Raw genomic sequence first — 16843 nt, 5'->3', positions numbered from 1 at the left:
TTTTTTTCATATTACATCTGATCCCAGTCAACAGTAAAGAAAAGAGAACATAAGCCAAGAGAAAATAAAGTTATCGAAGCATTTTTTAAGTATTTGATTTTCAGGATAGACTGGCTTTAAACCTTCCCAAGGTCTACGGACTTTGCTTTTTATTTTATTTTTTTAATAAGTTGTAAAATAAGTTTTTAAAAGAAGTTATCTTAAGAGGAATTTTTCTACATTTTAAGGCAACTTTATAAATTCTTTCAAAGACATTTCCAACATAAGATAAGTCATATTGGAAAATGTGAATCATTCCAGAAATAGAGATTTTCGTTTCCTTTCAAACTTCATTTCCTTTTAATATTCATTCACCTGCAGCCCAAATTCTTCATGTATTTTGCCAGATATTATTTATGAACTACAAACGAGGCAATTACGTCCTCTGCTTTATGAGATCACTTAAACTCAAACAAAACAAAACGGAACAAAACACCCTTTTAAGGGTGATGATGGTGATTGCATCTGAGAAGGTCACAGTAGTTACGCTGAGCCCTCCTCTGGAGACACTGGGCAAACATACTCTTTTCTCCTGATTAGGGCAATTTCCACCCCAGAACAGTTTTTTTCCACAGCAATAATAAACTAGTTTGGGAGATCCCCAGATACAGGCTCTGAATCTTTGAAAGCCAAACCTCAACAATAAAAACACACACACAAAAATGTAGGTGAGACATGGTGTCTCTGGCTCGTTTTCCCTTCAAATCCTTCCCAGCTCTCGAAAGCTTCATCATAGCCTAATCGAGCGTTGCAGCACCCAAATAAAATAGATTTTTTAAAAGCCTTCTATTTACTAAGTGCTTTTTGTCAGTTTCTCACCTCTCTAATCACCCCCATTCCACTCACAATTTATTATATAGAGTGTGAACAGTTCTTGGCTTATCGTGAGTATTCAGTAAATGCTGATGATGGGATTATTAGTGTCATTATCCAGAGACAAAAAACGATGCTCGATATTTAAATCTTAACTACCTTATCAACGATTACTAGAGAAAATCAAGTGTAAGTTGAATTCTTTCAAATTGCTCTCATGCAAGACATGTGTTTATTTTTAAGCCCAAATGTTATGTCTCTCTAGCCTAGCTATATAAAATAGCTTTGCTCTCAAAGTGAATACCATGGGGAGAAAATGGGCAGGGGACTATTGTAGATTAAAAGAACACAAAGAGGCTTAACAACAAAATGCAGTGTAACTTGATTGACTCCAGATCCAGAAATAAAAATCTACACAAGACATTTTGGAAACAATTGGGGAATTCAAATATGGGCTGGGTATGGATGATATTATAGAATTATTAGTTTTATTAGGTATTATAACGGTATTGTGGCTATAAAGAAGGCTGTCTCTATTCTTAGAAAATGCAGGCTGAAATATTTAGGAGTAAAGTATTGTGATATCTGCGCAACTTATTTTCAAGTGGCTCAGTAAAAAGTTATATATTTAAGTATAGAGAAAAAGCAAATGTGACACAATGTTAACAACTGGTGAACCTCAGTGAAAAGTTTACAAGTGTTTATTGTACGATACTTCCAATTTTCTGTAGAGGTAAGATTTTTTTAATAAAAAGTTGGGAATAAAAAATAGCAAAATAAATAGTTTTACTGAAGAAAACACCACACATTTCTTTAAATATTTTACTGTAATAATATACAATGATACATTCTTTTTACTTATTTACACTTCATAAAAGCATACCCACTCAACATAGTTACTCAATCTGAAATTAACTACCTTAAGTACATCATTTAACTTTCAGTGCTGATGCATGAATCTCTTTATCTTAAATATAAATCAAAATAGCTTAACACCAGCTTTAAATTAAAGACAATGAGATGCCAGGTGGATCATGAGTTAGTATTTCAACTAAGTTAAAATTCTCAATAATTTCTTTTTTGCTTTTCTTTTTTGTCTAGAATAGTCTGTTTTAAGCTCAAAACAGCATCTTGAAATCCAGGATTTAAGTCTAATACTTTCTTGAAATCTTCCAAAGCATCATCAAAGTATCCTGTACCAGAACCCAAAAAAATGGAAAAGAAAAAACACTGAGTATTTCTATATATTATTCATAGCAAAGTTTGGATACATATACTTTTGCTTTTATATTTACAAGCTTTCAACCACTCCTACTAAAGGAATATTTTCCTCTTGATAATGATGTAGGGATGTTTGAATCACAGTAACTTTGTGTACCCTTACAGATTAATACACTTAAAATTAGTTATGGGTTTACGTACTGGGATTTAACAGGTACATAGCCTAAATCATCACAAAATTTCAACAAAATCATATCACCTATTTTATATAATTACAGTAAAATTAAGAAACAGGAAATTAATATTCTTTTTAACACTTTAATGAGAAACGATCCTAACAGTCCCTTCAGTCCAAGAATCTAAAACCCCTTCACTTTATATTGTCTTGTATGCCTTCAAAGATTTTAACTCAGAAAAGTTTCCCAGGGGATCAGAAGCATTACCCTCATTTCGCAGCTGGGGATGCAGAGGCACGAAGTAATGGGATCACTCTCACTCCGGTGCCCAGGTCCAATTCCCACCCCAGTGCCCCGCTGTGGTCTGTAACACCTACTGAAAGCCTAAAATAAATTCAGGTGGCTTCCTTTGCTCCAGGCTCTAAACCTAAATTTCACATCACTTTCACACTGGATGATTGCTACTTAGTTTTACAACATTTGAGAGCTCTGAATTCACAGAATACAGTCAAAGACAAAAGGGGGGAAAAAGATTCTTACCCAGCCTATATAATATCAACCCTCTGTTGTAATATGGAACTTCAAAATTGGGTTGGACTTCTATGGCAGATGTGTAGTCATCCATGGCTTCATAAAAATCCACCCTGAAGTACTTGATTTGCCCCCTGTTGTTATATGCAGTAGCCAAATCCTCAGGGCTGCATTTGCTTTAAACAAAAAGTTCACATTAAAAACACAGTGTTGCCAAATTCCTCTTGCTTCCCCTTGCACTCTCTTTTGGGTGTTGTCAAACTCATAGCCTATAACATGCAGTATCTACACTAAAAAACCAAGCGGAAGAAACAAAGTGCAAGGAAATAAAGCAGTGGAGTCAATTTTTGTTTAGTCCTGGTGTTTACGTTTGCAAGGTTATATAGCACTGCAATGTCAATCTGAAAAGCACATTCATTTTACTGTGTGTTCAAAGCCCCTGTTCATTGTCAACTTGTTTTGTTGAATATAATATGAAAATGTTTATTTTCTAAAGCACATGCCAGTGAGGCAAAGGAGACAGCTCAGAATTGAATGAAGCAAGGAGGGAAAGCCAGCCCAAAGTTCAAGTGTGCTACGGACATGTCATAAAGTGAATCAGTTTTATCCTCAAATTTTTAAATGATCTCAAAACACTGAGATTTTAACTCATTTTCCACCAGTAAAGAAACAGAGGTTAACTCTAAGTGAAAAGTCAACATGCTGATCCCTAGGGAGTGCTCTCTGGGGACAGAATCACCCTCCCTCCAGCCTCAGCAGGTATCCTTCCCAAGGCCAGACTGGCTTCCTGCTAGTGGGACATCATGGCTCTGGTCCACACTGGGGGTCCTGTGTGCAGAAACGGCGCTGCATCTGAGGCCTCCAGAGGTGGTCCAAGGAGCTTTGAGTGAGCAGCCTCCTGTGAGTGGTTAGACATCCAGGCAGCTCTGACCAGCCACCAGCTCAACAGGACACACACACACACACACACACACACACACACACACACACACACCCACCCCAGCCTCTGCTGGACAAATCTTCTACACAGAGAATATCAGTGGGCTCTGCTCCATGTCAGAGATGATTCTGTTTTCCTTTCTTTTTTTCAAAGAGGATTCTCAAATTTGAACCAAACAGGGAAGATGCAGGCTGAACTCAGCTGTCATTCTTTGTTATACTCCACAGTTCAAAGTCTAGTTCTCAGAAAATATTTGTGACCGCAGTCAGTGTTATTAAAAGTTACTTCTCTTAACATCTTGATCCTTGAGATCTCAGACAGGGACTGTAATTACTGCTGTTAGGAGCGGTACTCACAGCCTAGGGGTCTCCTTCAAGTTTAAGTTTCCTAACAATGGAAAGGAATCACTGAAACTTTAGAAAATGTCTGTTTCTGTGAGCTAGGACTGAGAGAGACTGGGTACATGGACACTTCTAGATGCCGCCAGCACCACCGTTAAATCCTAGTGAACAAGAAGGGACACTCCGTTTATCTCTCTCTCTGTTATGATATAGCTGGACTGCTGCCCAGTAAAGAGTATTAAGAAAAATGCAGCCTCAGGACTCGGTAAGGCTTTAGTCATTAAATTTCTAAGCTTCAAAACTTTGTTATAAGTGTCTTATTATCAGAGGATCATCAAATGTTTGATTTAGAATCAGATCTCATTACAACAAATTCTAAAAGCCTACTCTCCCTATGGAAATCGTTTCATATTTTAAAGACATGGGCTAACAGTTAAAGCTGAATTTTTTTAATACTGAGAATTTTGTAATGATAGTGTTTACTTGGATGGAATATAACCAAGTCACCTAATCCAAAAGTAGATTTTTTTTTTCTTTGCACTTGCTAACTTTAGCAAAGAAAAAAAAATTTGGAAATTACGTTTATGGCTAAGGCTGCACTTTTGGATATTAAAAGAAAACGTTATAAACCATTCAGAGTGGCAGGCATACAAAGACTGTGAATACTGTTTCAAAATGATTCACTGACCCATTGTTTTAAAAATAAACGAACCCTAAAAGATATATTTAAGGAAGAAAGTTGAAATGACAGAATTCAGTTTAACCATGAGTTCCTAGAAGAATTTCAGAACTATAAGGAAATTAGAAGGCTCATGCAGGCATGCTGAGCAACCTTCTGCTAAACCTCCACAGATTTTCTTTCCTATGCTGGTAAGGGGCAGAAATTACATTTGCCACACAAAAAATTTGTGCTCTCAGGCTGAGATGAAAAAAGGAGGAGGAGTAACAAGACTAGAGGCATCGATGCCTGTTGCTGATGAATCCTTTTTGAAACCTACTAGATAAGTCTAAAAAATATAACAAACTAGTGAATGTAACAAACAAGAAGCAGACTCACAGATATAGAGAACAAACTAGTGGTTACCAGTGGGGAAGGGGGAAGGGACAATACAGGGGTGGGGGATTAAGAGGTACAAAATATTAGGTATAAAATAAGCTACAAGGGGGCTTCCCTGGTGGCGCAGTGGTTGAGAGTCCGCCTGCCGATGATGCAGGGGACACGGGTTCGTGCCCCCGTCTGGTAGGATCCCACATGCCGCGGAGCAGCTGGGCCCGTGAGCCATGGCCGCTGAGCCTGCGCGTCCGGAGCCTGTGCTCCGCAACGGGAGAGGCCACAACAGTGAGAGGCCCGCGTACCGAGAAAAAAAAAAAAAAAAAAAAAGCTACAAGGATATATTGTACAACACAGGGTATATAACCAATATTTTATAATAGCTATAAATGGAGTATAACCTTTAAAAATTGTGAATCACTATATTGTATACCTGTAACATATAATATTGTACAGCAACTATACTTCAATAAAAATTAAAAAATAAAAAAAAATTTAACCTACTAGATAAGTCTATGCTTAGAGCTTGAAACAAGAATAGAAAACTACATTTTCTATGATAACTAACTTTGGGGGGGGTGGGTACCATCTTATTGCTTGTCCCAAAACTTCTATTAACTATTAGTCTGGTGTATGACTGAAATAAGAAAGCCACTAAATGTTTCTGATTTAATTCCATGTGAGTTTAACAAACAGGAGAAGAATCATAAGCCTCATACAAATAATAGCTGGCATCCTGTCAAGAAAAATCAAATCCTTGAGGGGAGAGGAGGGTGATAGGGCAGACAACTCAGAACTGTCAGAAAACCTGCTCATCCAGCTGCCCTTTCTTTTTTCATCCTGGACCACCCAACACAATCAACAAGAACAACAAAGGCAAAACCTGGAGTACAACACATGCTACACACTCAAGAATAAATCCAAGATCCTTTGAGAAAGTAGGTATTAGCAGGTGAGGTTGAGACAAGCTGGGACCTGGGACCCTTTGCTGCAGTGCTTGCACCTGGACAAACATCTCCTTGAGCAACAAAATACAAAGAAACTATACGGGACTAAAAAGTTGGTGCAAATTATGGACAAGATGCAAGACCAAAAACAAAAACAAACGCCAACTGCCATTTCTGAAGAGCCGGGAGCAAAAACAAGGTGTCGGGAGCAAAAGCAGGGTACCGCGCATGCCCCCTGCACTCAACGCCCCCAAAGGGGTGGGCAGACCGCCTAAGCCACCCCTCCGGCCAGCCGGACCCCGGACACACCCCCTCCCCTCACCCCTTATAAGGAACCAGCTCGCCCCTCCTCAGGGAGCAAGGGAATCTGTTACTTGTGTTTGCTCCATCCGGCTGCAGCAGGGGCCCCAAGAAAGCCTTGCCGGAATTTCTTCTCTACTCTCATCAGTTTCTATTGATTGGGGAAGGCCAAGAACCCTAGTCGGTATCAAGGTTGCTAACATCACAAAAAAAAAAGACATTACATGTTCTCTGACAGAAAGACACAACACCACCTACAACAGTGTTCTCACCATAATTCTGGATCTGAATTGGATCAAACCTCAAGATTTAACTACCAACTCACAAGAAATGTAGGAGACAGAGGACCATATTAAATGACATCAGGGGGTTGAATTCAGCAAATCCAAAATACGGGAAACTCTCAGGACACATGACCCGGTTTCCTCACCAAATAAACTGCAAGGCAAAAAAATGAAGGGGAGCCTTAAAGGCTAAAAGACTTGACGTGCAACCCGACTTTAACCAACTGCTAAAAACCAACCAAACAAGCAAACAAAACAAAACCACCTTTATTGATCAACCAGGAAAATTCCAAAACTTGACATTAGCAATTATGTGCTAATGATATTGTGGTTACACCTTTTTAAATCCTTAATATCTAGAAATGCACTCTGAAACATCAATGGATGAATAATATGATGCCCTGGATGAACTGATAATGCTTAAGCCCTGTGATGGTTACCTGGAGGTTCATTACACCATTTCCATATATTTAAATTTTTCACAGTGAAAAACAAAACACCTGCTGTGATGTCGTGGAGTTGCGGTACTGTGTGCTAGCGTGGCCCCCACGGCACCTCGCCCTCACCAGGTCTCGCTCTAAGACTCTGGATCAGAGTAACATAGAATGGGGACACTCGAGGTGAAAGGCAGCCGGCGCCCCGGTGTCCGGACACCTTCATGGGTGTCCCAGAGGAACGCGCCGAGGGCTGCGCTCTAGGATGCTCCCTCACTGCCTTTCTGGAAAGACAAACGTCTGCCCGCTGCGCCGGTGAGTTCGGGTAGCCGAAAACCAGACTAGACGGACCCTGCCGCCCACCTTGCAGAGGTCCCGCTGTGCCCACTTCTCGCGATACTTACCTCCCGGACGCCTCTCCCTCGGAGGCCGCACAGGCGTACTGGCGAACGTAAGCGGAGTACAGCGCTTCGGCCTCCGCGTACTCGCCCTTCTGGAAATGAGCTTGGGCAAGCGCTAGGGTCGCGAGCTTTTCTTGCCCTTGCTGCCCTTCCATAGCGGTCGGAGGCCTAGCTTTCCCCGTAGAACTGGGGTTGATTTCTGAGCGATTAGAGGCGGCACGACAGAGCTACTTCCGCACCCCGGAATTTAACTTGACGGCAAAAACCTGGGCTCTGGAAAAGGGGGAATTTTGTGCCTTCCGCGGACCCGTCGTCTCGCGGGATTAATGACGCTGCTGGTGGCGAGCGCAGGTGTTTCAGGAAAGCTTGGGCAGACAGACCCCTGTGAAGTGCAGTTCTCTTGTTACTGCTGGTCTCGCCTACCTGTCTCCAGAAAAGCAGTAGATCGATAGTCCCAAACTGGTTTCCAAGTCCGTGGTTACATGTTGCAAGGAGTTTGCCCTTTGTTACAGTGAATGGTGGGGGCAGGGGGGCGGTGCCGGAAGCGGAAAAGATGTAGGTTTGTTTTATGAATGGCTAAAGGACCCACGGATTTGTTGTAGCACTTTTCCTGTTCCTGCGTCCACCTGCTAGAGGTTGTTCTAAGTAGGCTGTGGTTACACTGAGACATTTTATGTCGAAATCCCATGAGCTTAGTTGTCACATGGACCTGAGTCCAGTTTCAAACACTACCATTTATTAACTCCAAGGCTCTAGACTGCAAACTTCTCAACCTTTTTGAACTTCTAGAATAGTGTAAGGATTAATTGAATAGTATTTTGTGTTAATAGTCTGGGGTCGAGGATGTCAGTTTGCATTGCCAAGGCCCTTTATGCCAAAGGGAAACCCATGTAGTAATGTATTAAACACAATATGTTTAATCCAAGTAAAAATTACGTAAAATGAACAGTCCTGAGAGAACAATTCCATTTAACATAGTGTTAAAAAGAATAAAATACTTAGGAATTAACCAAGGAGATGAAAGACTTGGTTAGATGAAAACTACAAACATTGATGAAAGAAAGCCATAAATAGACAAACCATGTTCGTACTAAAGCAATCTACAGATTCAATGGAATCCCTATCAAAATCCCAATGATGTTTTTACAGAAATATAAAACTCCATCCTAGAAATCATAAGAAATTTCAAGGGATTCCAAATAGCCAAAACTATCTTGAAAAATAACAAAGCTGGAGGACTTACACATCCTGATTTCAAAACTTACTAAAGCACAGTAATCGAAAGAGTGTGGTATTGGCATAAAGACAGTCTTTTCCATAAATGGTGGTAGGAAAACTGGATATCCACATGCAAAAGAACGAAGTGGGACCTAAATAGCATATTAGAAAATTCACTCAAAATGGACTAAAGACGTAAACGTAAGAGCTAAAGATTAAAAATTCTTAGAAGAAAACATAAAGCAAAAGCTTCATGACATTGGATTTGGCAATGATTTCTTGGCTATGACACCAAAAAGACAGGCAACAAAAGAAAAAATAAACTGGACTTTATGAAAAGTAAAACCTTTTGTGCATTAAAAGACTATCAACAAAGTAAATAACCCAGAGAGTAAGAGAAAATATCTGCAAATCATGTATCTGATACGGGTGTGAAATGCAAAGATGGAGGTTCTGTGGAGCAGGTTTGGGCTGGTGTGTCCATCTACTCACAGGACGAAGGGATCTGACATGGCATCTTCATCACACTTGGGAAGCGCTGGTCTACAGGACACTGGAGGGCCCTGCCCCGTGACTGAGCTGCTGGGCCCAGGCTCAGTTGCTGTCCCTCTCCGACTCTCTTGCCCGGCTTCCACACAGTCCACCTGCACTCGGTGCTTTGCCTGCAGGGTGGCATCATCAAGACTTCCCTCAGCCAGCTCAGCCAGCAATACAACTATAAGATGATCTGCTGAAAGCGTCATGCTTGCCTTTAACCCCACACCGTCATCTGCCTCAAGAAGTGTGGCCACAACAACAGCCTGTGCCCTGAGAAGAAAGTCAAATAAGACTCCTCCACGAGGTCCTCCTTCCTCTGCAGGGCAGCCCCCTGCCTGAGCCCCATGGCTAGGGGCCTCAGTAAGGTTTCCCTGTCACTGACTGGGATAGTAAAAATAAATAATAAATAAATAAAATTTAAAAATACGTGTATACACACACATATACTATACATATATATTTCCAGAATATATACAGAACTTCTAAAACTCAACTTTTCCAGAGTGGGTGTACTACTCTGCATTTCCCCCAGCAATGTATGAGGGTTTCAATTACTCCATATCTTCACCAACATTTGTCAGTTTCAATTCTAGCTATTATAGTGGGTATGTAGAGGTTTCTCATTTTTCTCTAAATTCCTCTATATTTTACTAACTAGAAGTTTAAACTGTGCCAAATAAGAAATGAGTAAATAAAATAGAAACTCTAATGTCTACTTTTTCTTTTAATTTTTGAGAAATCTCTTAAAAACAAAGAGCTCTTATTATGAAGAAAACTTACAGAACAGCAATTTCTTCAGTTTCACCTCTTTTTTTTTTTTTTCTGGCCACACATTGGGGCTTGCGGGATTTTAGTTCCCCTACCAGGGATCGAACCTGCACCCTTGACAGTGAAAGCGTGGAGTCCTAACCACTGGACCACAAGGGAATTCCCATTTCACCTCATTTTTTTCTTCCCCTAAATTCAACTGAAATATAAATTAATGCCTTTTATTTTTAAAAAGGTTATTAAGACTATTTTTACTTTCTCATCTATACTCTTTATGTACTTTTGAAATTTTCTCACATGAACATATGTTAGTTTTATACTCAAAAACCAGTAAGTGGGACTTCCCTCGTGGCACAGTGGTTAAGAATCCACCTGCCAATGCAGGGGACACGGGTTCCAGCCCTGGTCCACGAAGATCCCACATGCTGCGGAGCAACTAAGCCCGTGCGCCACAACTACTGAGCTGCGCTCTAGAGCCTGTGAGCCACAACTACTGAGCCCACGTACCACAACTACTGAAGCCCGCAAGCCTAGAGCCCATGCTCCACAACAAGAGAAGCCACCGCAATGAGAAGCCCATGCACCGCAACGACGAGTAGCCCCCGCTCGCTGCAACTAGAGAAAGCCTGCGTGCAGCAATGAAGGCCCAATGCAGCCAATAAATAAATAAATAAATTTATTATTTTTTAAAAAACAGTGTTAATTTCTTTTATAAAACGAACTGAGAAAATGATAAGAATAGGCAGTAGGGGGCAACGTAATATTGCGATTTTCATTTTAGAAACTCCGTAGCAATATTTTGGAGCTATAACATCATCAAATTAGGTATTCTTGATTTTCCATTAAAAATCTGGGAACAATGTTTCCCCATTTCTAAATGTGAACTCTGTATGATCTCTAAGGAGTAATTCACTGCAACCTCCAGTCATCAGACATTTGCCTAGTATCTTTAATAAATTGTTGTTGTTTTCCTGTAGGTAGCAAAAGTGATATTGTACAACTACTGTACCTCCTGTCCCTATCTCCCCTTATCCACTCTGGAGCCCAATACCCTTCGACCCAACCCCCATCAAAATATTTACATCAAAACAAGACAAATACCATGTTAGCATGAGTTATAGATAAAGAAAACAGGATAAATACAATTTTTACCTCAACATTTATTATTTTTATGTTTTTTCACTAATGCCACATAAAACCTAAGATCTCAGCTCTTAGAATACAAAAAGATAATTTCAAAGTGTATGTTAGCAAAAACATGTATGTAATATATATATAATACATATATAAAATAAAATTAGCATTTGTGCATGACAGCAGGTCAACAATGCTATGCTGCTTGTTAGCACACTGTTTATTTGTATGGCTTTATCAATCAGTTCGATCATCTCAATAGTTCGGCCTACCATGCTACTTTGAAACTTAACATAATTCAGGCCAAATTTTACGATAAAGAAAAGCATTACTTAAAGGGAGTCAGCTCATGTTTATTACAAGAAGAGAACAACCTTTATTATAATGTCTTCAATATACTGCCTCATTCTGTCTATCCGAATTCTCTCCAAGTATTTGTTGTATATAGACAATTTTGCTTCTCACTGCCCCTTTAATCAGGGGAGAATTTGTTGGTGTCGTTATCTTGAAATTTCCTTCATGTTGAATAAAACCAGTTTTCAAGCAGGACAAAGGTCTGTCCCCAAGACATTACGGCAGATCCCTAAAACATTCACAGATATAAATCCCAAATAGTCATAAGCTTTTACAGTAGTTGGAAAGATATGTCTGTGTGTGTACATATATATATATACACACACATATATATATGTGTATATGCATGTGTATATATGTACGTGTATAAGTATATATACATACATACATACATATACATATGTGATAATCTAGGTCTACAAGGTATGAGAGGTTGTTTTTAGAGATTTTGGTTTCTTGATTAAACTGAACAAGAAGTAGTGACAACAACTCGGGATCTATCTGAAATAATTAGTTGGAGGAAAAATTCTAGCGCTCAGGTAGCAAGGAATCAGTGGCAAATGAGAAGCCTCCAGAAGAGAGTTCCCATAAGATATGTTAGGAAAAGTCTGAGGAGTCAACAGCTGATTTTGGAATTGAAGCAAATGGGAGTGTAATCAATAAGTAACAGTAAGGGCTAGAGAATGACAATCTAACTTTGAGTTCTCAGCTGATTTCTGGGATGAGAAAGGGAAAGAAGAGATATTCAGGCATTAGACCATGGACCAAGAATCACAACTCTGAACATGCAGTCCTGCAGGAATTCCTAAACCTACATCCCTGAAAACCTCTCTCTCATTGATGAAGCAGAGAATAGTTTCATTCCGGAAAAGAGAAAGTCTTGTGGGAAGATGTAATTAAGTTCAACAGGAGATATATTCCCTAGGGCTGAGACCTTAGTTAGGATGTTGTTTTCTGATTTGGGGGAATACTGCATTCTGTTACAGACAAAAACAAATGAGATAGATGAAATTCACTGTCTTAAACTTAGATAAGTTAGAAACTTATGAGACATGTTAGACAAAGTAAATAGAGCATATATGTGTGACTATACCTAATATTGACAAGGCACTAAAAATACAAGAGGCAACCAAGGCACTAAATATTCACGGCACACTAGGTATGCATAAGACTTAGCAAGTGCTCAGTATGCGGGAGGTCTTAATTCAATTACCCACTGATGACTCTTATTCTGGTCTGTCCTCTGCCCAGGAAATACAACTGAATCCACAACTGCTCAGCAGGCTCACTGGCACCTACAGCTATGACCAGGTAAAACTGCCTTTTCTATTGAGCAAATGTGCCTCACTGGCCTCGGGCACACTCCATTCGATCGGGTCCCCTGGCTCAAATCTCAGCTCTGGTCCTCTTCCTAGCCACACTATCAGGGGGAAGGCAATGAGGCAGAGTAAGAGTCAGGGCATAAGAACAGATTACATCTCAGGAATCAGGAACTGTGCTCTCTCTACCTGCCTGGCATCCTATACTAATAGTGTTAATCTATCCCATCACTTTCTCCTTGTTCTTCACTGTATATTTCTAGTTGATTCAATAAACCATGTGATTTGAGCTTGTAACCCTTTCTGTTCCGTGACCTCTGGAATGGCTTGCTTGGTAGTGTATTTGGAGGCTACCATTATATCAAGGCAACTTCCCACAGGGCACGTGAACACAGTCAGAGACTTCAAAGATTTCTGGTCTTCTCATTTTATTTAGTGACAGGAGCCTGCTATCTATTATGAGCTCATTTAAGCTCTACACTTCTTCTCATAGCTCACTATTCTCCATCTGCATCAGGCCTAACTTGGCTCTAAAGGACCAGAAACATATCACATTGAGAGAGTTAACTAACCTAAGTATTGAAGCTGCAATAACAACCTTGCATATTTCTCTTTGTTGCCTCTGCTAAATATCAACCAAACTTCAGCAAATAATCTTGACGGAATAGTGCTTAAGTCTGGCCTGAAACCACAAAATGCGAGGAAGTCAGATCGTGAGAAATGGAGAATATTATTAGCTATATAAAATAGGTAAGAAATTACCCATTACTGATTACAATTTTTTTTTTAATTAATGACAGTAAGTCAAAACAGATGCATATTGAGAATCACTCCCCACAACCCAAGAGTTGTTTAAAGAAAGGATCCAGCTTGGTGACAATGTTTCAAGTAAAACTACAGCTACAAACTAGATGTTTTTGTATAAATGTATATCATTATAAATTCAGCTAAGTGTTTGGCACAATAATATGAAGAGTAAAGTACCAAATGTCATCTCTTAGATGAAACTAAAAGGGTAGATTAAAAAGGACAAGCTATGTAAAAATTAAGCTATTAGAAACAATTCAAATTGTAAAAATCTATGTCTTAAAATGCCTTCTCTTCACTTCTGAAAATAAAATAGAGAAGACTTTCAATGCTTATTTAATTAAACACAGCTAGAGACAGTGCTCATTTTGGTATTACAACTGTTTAACCTCCGTCTAATACAGGTTATGTCAGTTCCCTAAATTCAACTTTGCCCCATTCCCATGTTTCCCCCATCCCTCCCTGCTAGTAACCGTGACACTGTGAGAAAAATTTTCTTATTTGGAATATTTCCATAGTATCATATAACCAATCACAAGATAGATAAATAGATAGATAGATAGATAGATAAATAAGACAGACAGGCAGATAATATGGTCCATTGCCATACATTTATATGACAATCAGCATCATTATTTCATGGTTGTATTTTTACACAAAATTTTATATATGTATATATTATGTACTTTATATATATATATAATTTTTTATAAAAATACAACTGAAATAATGATGCTTATTTACATAAATTCAACATTGTTATATAAACACTCCTATTATATATGCAGTTTGTCATTTCTTCATCCCACTGCACTATGGCATAAGGGACAGAAGTTATAGTTACTTATTTCCTGAGCCAGGACACAGTGCTTGCACACACTGCATGTCCAGAATTGATATTCAGTGACCGGGTTTCCTGTGGCAACACATGTCGGCAGCTTCCCTTCCCCTCTGTAAAATAAGAGGGGACAATTATACTTTGAAACTTCTAATTCCTCAAAACTTCATTACACTACAAAAACTGAAGAATGAAAAGCATTTCAAGATAAGTTTCAAATAAAAAACTTTCCTTACAATGAGAAAATCAAGTGTGAATACACTTATAAGACTAAATTAAATAGGTATAATGTTAAGGTAGATTACTTCAAAATTTAGTGCTTTAATTATTATATTACACTATTTAGATATAAAAATCCAAGCTTCTAGTAAGGTGTTATAGAATGACATCTACTAGTTACATTTAGCCTACCCTTCAAGAAAGCTGTCCAATTCAGATTTTCTGTTATCTTTTGGAGTATGTTTGGTGAAGATTTCCAGAGCAAGATTTTCATATTGCTGTTTCTGTTCCGAACTGAGCGTCTCTAAAGATTCAAGTTTAATAAAAGCTTTTGAACAAGTGCCAAAAGCCCTACTGGCACATGCACAGAGTGCTAACAGAGAGTAGATCTCAACGGCAGGGATAATGTCTTCATAGTCTCTCAGGTGAAGAGCTAGGAAAGAGAAGACAATTTGGATTTTTTAAAGCAATCGTGATATCTTGAACGTGCATGGGAAAAAATCTACGTTAAGCTGTTTCAGTTTAACCTACATGAACTTTAGCAAGCTTAAAGAAAACAATGGTAGGTGCCCAGAGAACAAGTAGGAGGAAGGAGGCTCCATGATCTCCACATTCTGTAACTCCAGCTAACAGCTCAGGGCCTATAAAAATAACCATCATCGAATGATGCACATGACTGTGCCACTTAGAAATATATATACAGACCAAAAATAATTGGTGTCAAAACACCCATCTTTTGTTGCATATGTTAGAATTTCTGTGGATTCTCAAGATATCATGTTTCTTTTTGTTAAAAAAGCAAAGCATGAAATCATATGTTTTCTCTTTGTGTTTCTTTGAACAGATTATTGCTTTTGTTTGTCTTACTGAAACAATAGAACTTTGAGAAAAAAAGAAGTGAAAATGAGACTGTAAGTTGTCAGTTCAGACAATTTATTTTGCCAGCTACCATACCTTATTTTCAATTTTTCTATGCTGGAGATATAATCTCTTTCTTAAAAATGCACTGCACAATTAATATCAGATTGGTAACCAAATTGTATCTTTTTATTCTCTAGACCTTGCAATCTTAAAAATATCTTGTTATAGTATGATATTGGAAATTTCACAAAACAATTTAAAACAACATAATCATGTATTTTACAACTAGATTCCTATAAACTGGTGCTGGGGTCAAGTGTTTACAACAAAGTTCAGTGGAAGAAATTTACAAAAAGGAAATTCATTGAGTTACAATAAAACATACCCTCTAATTTCACAGGTTCACAGGCAATAATTTACAGAGTACACATTGTTTCAGATCATTTTATCACTGAACGACAACCATATTAAAGCATATGGATATCTTCACCCAGTAGGTAAAGAATCTCAAGTTAAAAGTCCAACTGATCTTGTAATATAGTAAGTCTAGATACTGTGCATAAATTATAAAAAATACAACTATTTTAAACAGTGCATAACTTATATCACATATTAATCAGTTAAAATTCAATGAAGGTAAGTTATAAACATACAAAAATAAAAATGATTCCTATGTATAGCTGATAATCAATTAGAAAAAAAAGGTACATTCCCCAGTGCTAACAATGACAAAAACAGGAATCAGCTACAAAAGAAATGTACATAACATACAATAAAACTACAGAACTTTAGAGAGAAACACAGATATACAAAACGTTTTTAAAAATTGATGTTTCTGGATGAGAAAACTCAATATTATAAATATATCAATGATCCCAATATTAATACATTAAATTAATGCAATTCTAATTCAAAATCCACTAGGACTTCACTGAAACTCTTCCCACCTTCAAAAAGATTCTAAAGTTAATCTGAATGAACAAATGCAAGCAAATACCCAAAATGTTTTTCATAAAAGAAGAGGAATGAAGGATAACAGAAATTCCAGATATTAAAATGTAAAAGTAAGGTAAATAAGAGGAAGTACAGACACAGAGGTCCATGTCTAGAAAATAACAGCCTAGGAAGAGATTAACAAAATGTGTGAATTTAGTTTCATAAAGGTAGAATTTCAAATCCGTGAGGGATGAATAAGTTTTTAATAAATGGTTTTGGAATAACTAAGAAGTTAAAATAAAATACAATATTTAATAACCTTGACGTGAAGGACTTCCTGAGCATGACCCCTATCAAGACTGATTGATAGGACT

General features: G+C 38.3%; 2 protein-coding genes and 1 long non-coding RNA gene across 6 annotated transcripts in view; 1 reads left to right on the top strand and 2 right to left on the bottom strand.

Moving 5' to 3' along the window:
• LOC125960770 (uncharacterized) overlaps positions 1 to 16843 on the top strand; it is a 483380-nt gene that overhangs the window by 392081 nt on the left and 74456 nt on the right. The gene's annotated exons all lie outside the window — the stretch shown is intronic.
• Positions 1661 to 7893, bottom strand: TTC32 (tetratricopeptide repeat domain 32). The gene is made up of 3 exons (XM_004274857.3): positions 7482 to 7893; positions 2790 to 2956; positions 1661 to 2045 (listed from the first exon to the last, which is right to left on the bottom strand). The coding sequence occupies exons 1-3, from the start codon at positions 7631 to 7633 to the stop codon at positions 1918 to 1920; spliced, it is 447 nt and encodes a 148-aa protein (XP_004274905.1). The 5' UTR covers positions 7634 to 7893; the 3' UTR covers positions 1661 to 1917.
• Positions 11142 to 16843, bottom strand: part of WDR35 (WD repeat domain 35) — a 62210-nt gene continuing 56508 nt past the window's right edge. For all 4 annotated transcript variants that reach the window (XM_012534852.3, XM_033437406.2, XM_004274856.4 and 1 more), the window contains 2 exons: positions 14865 to 15105; positions 11142 to 14566 (listed from right to left, as the gene is read on the bottom strand). In XM_012534852.3, coding sequence (XP_012390306.1) covers positions 14416 to 14566; positions 14865 to 15105 — 392 coding nt within the window. In that variant the 3' untranslated portion in view covers positions 11142 to 14415. The remainder of the gene's footprint in view (positions 14567 to 14864; positions 15106 to 16843) is intronic.

Source organism: Orcinus orca, chromosome 13 (assembly GCF_937001465.1).
Source record: "Orcinus orca chromosome 13, mOrcOrc1.1, whole genome shotgun sequence".
Lineage (NCBI taxonomy): Eukaryota > Metazoa > Chordata > Mammalia > Artiodactyla > Delphinidae > Orcinus > Orcinus orca.
This window is presented reverse-complemented; position numbering and strand designations above follow the sequence as displayed.

Coding starts and splice junctions, on each gene's coding strand:
- TTC32 (XM_004274857.3), bottom strand. CDS start 7,633: ATGGAAGGGCAGCAAGGGCAAGAAAAGCTCGCGACCCTAGCGCTTGCC. Junction 2,957..7,481: donor GAGGGAGAGGCGTCCGGGAG/GTAAGTATCGCG, acceptor TTTTGTTTAAAG/CAAATGCAGCCCTGAGGATT. Junction 2,046..2,789: donor GTTGATATTATATAGGCTGG/GTAAGAATCTTT, acceptor GTTCTGGTACAG/GATACTTTGATGATGCTTTG.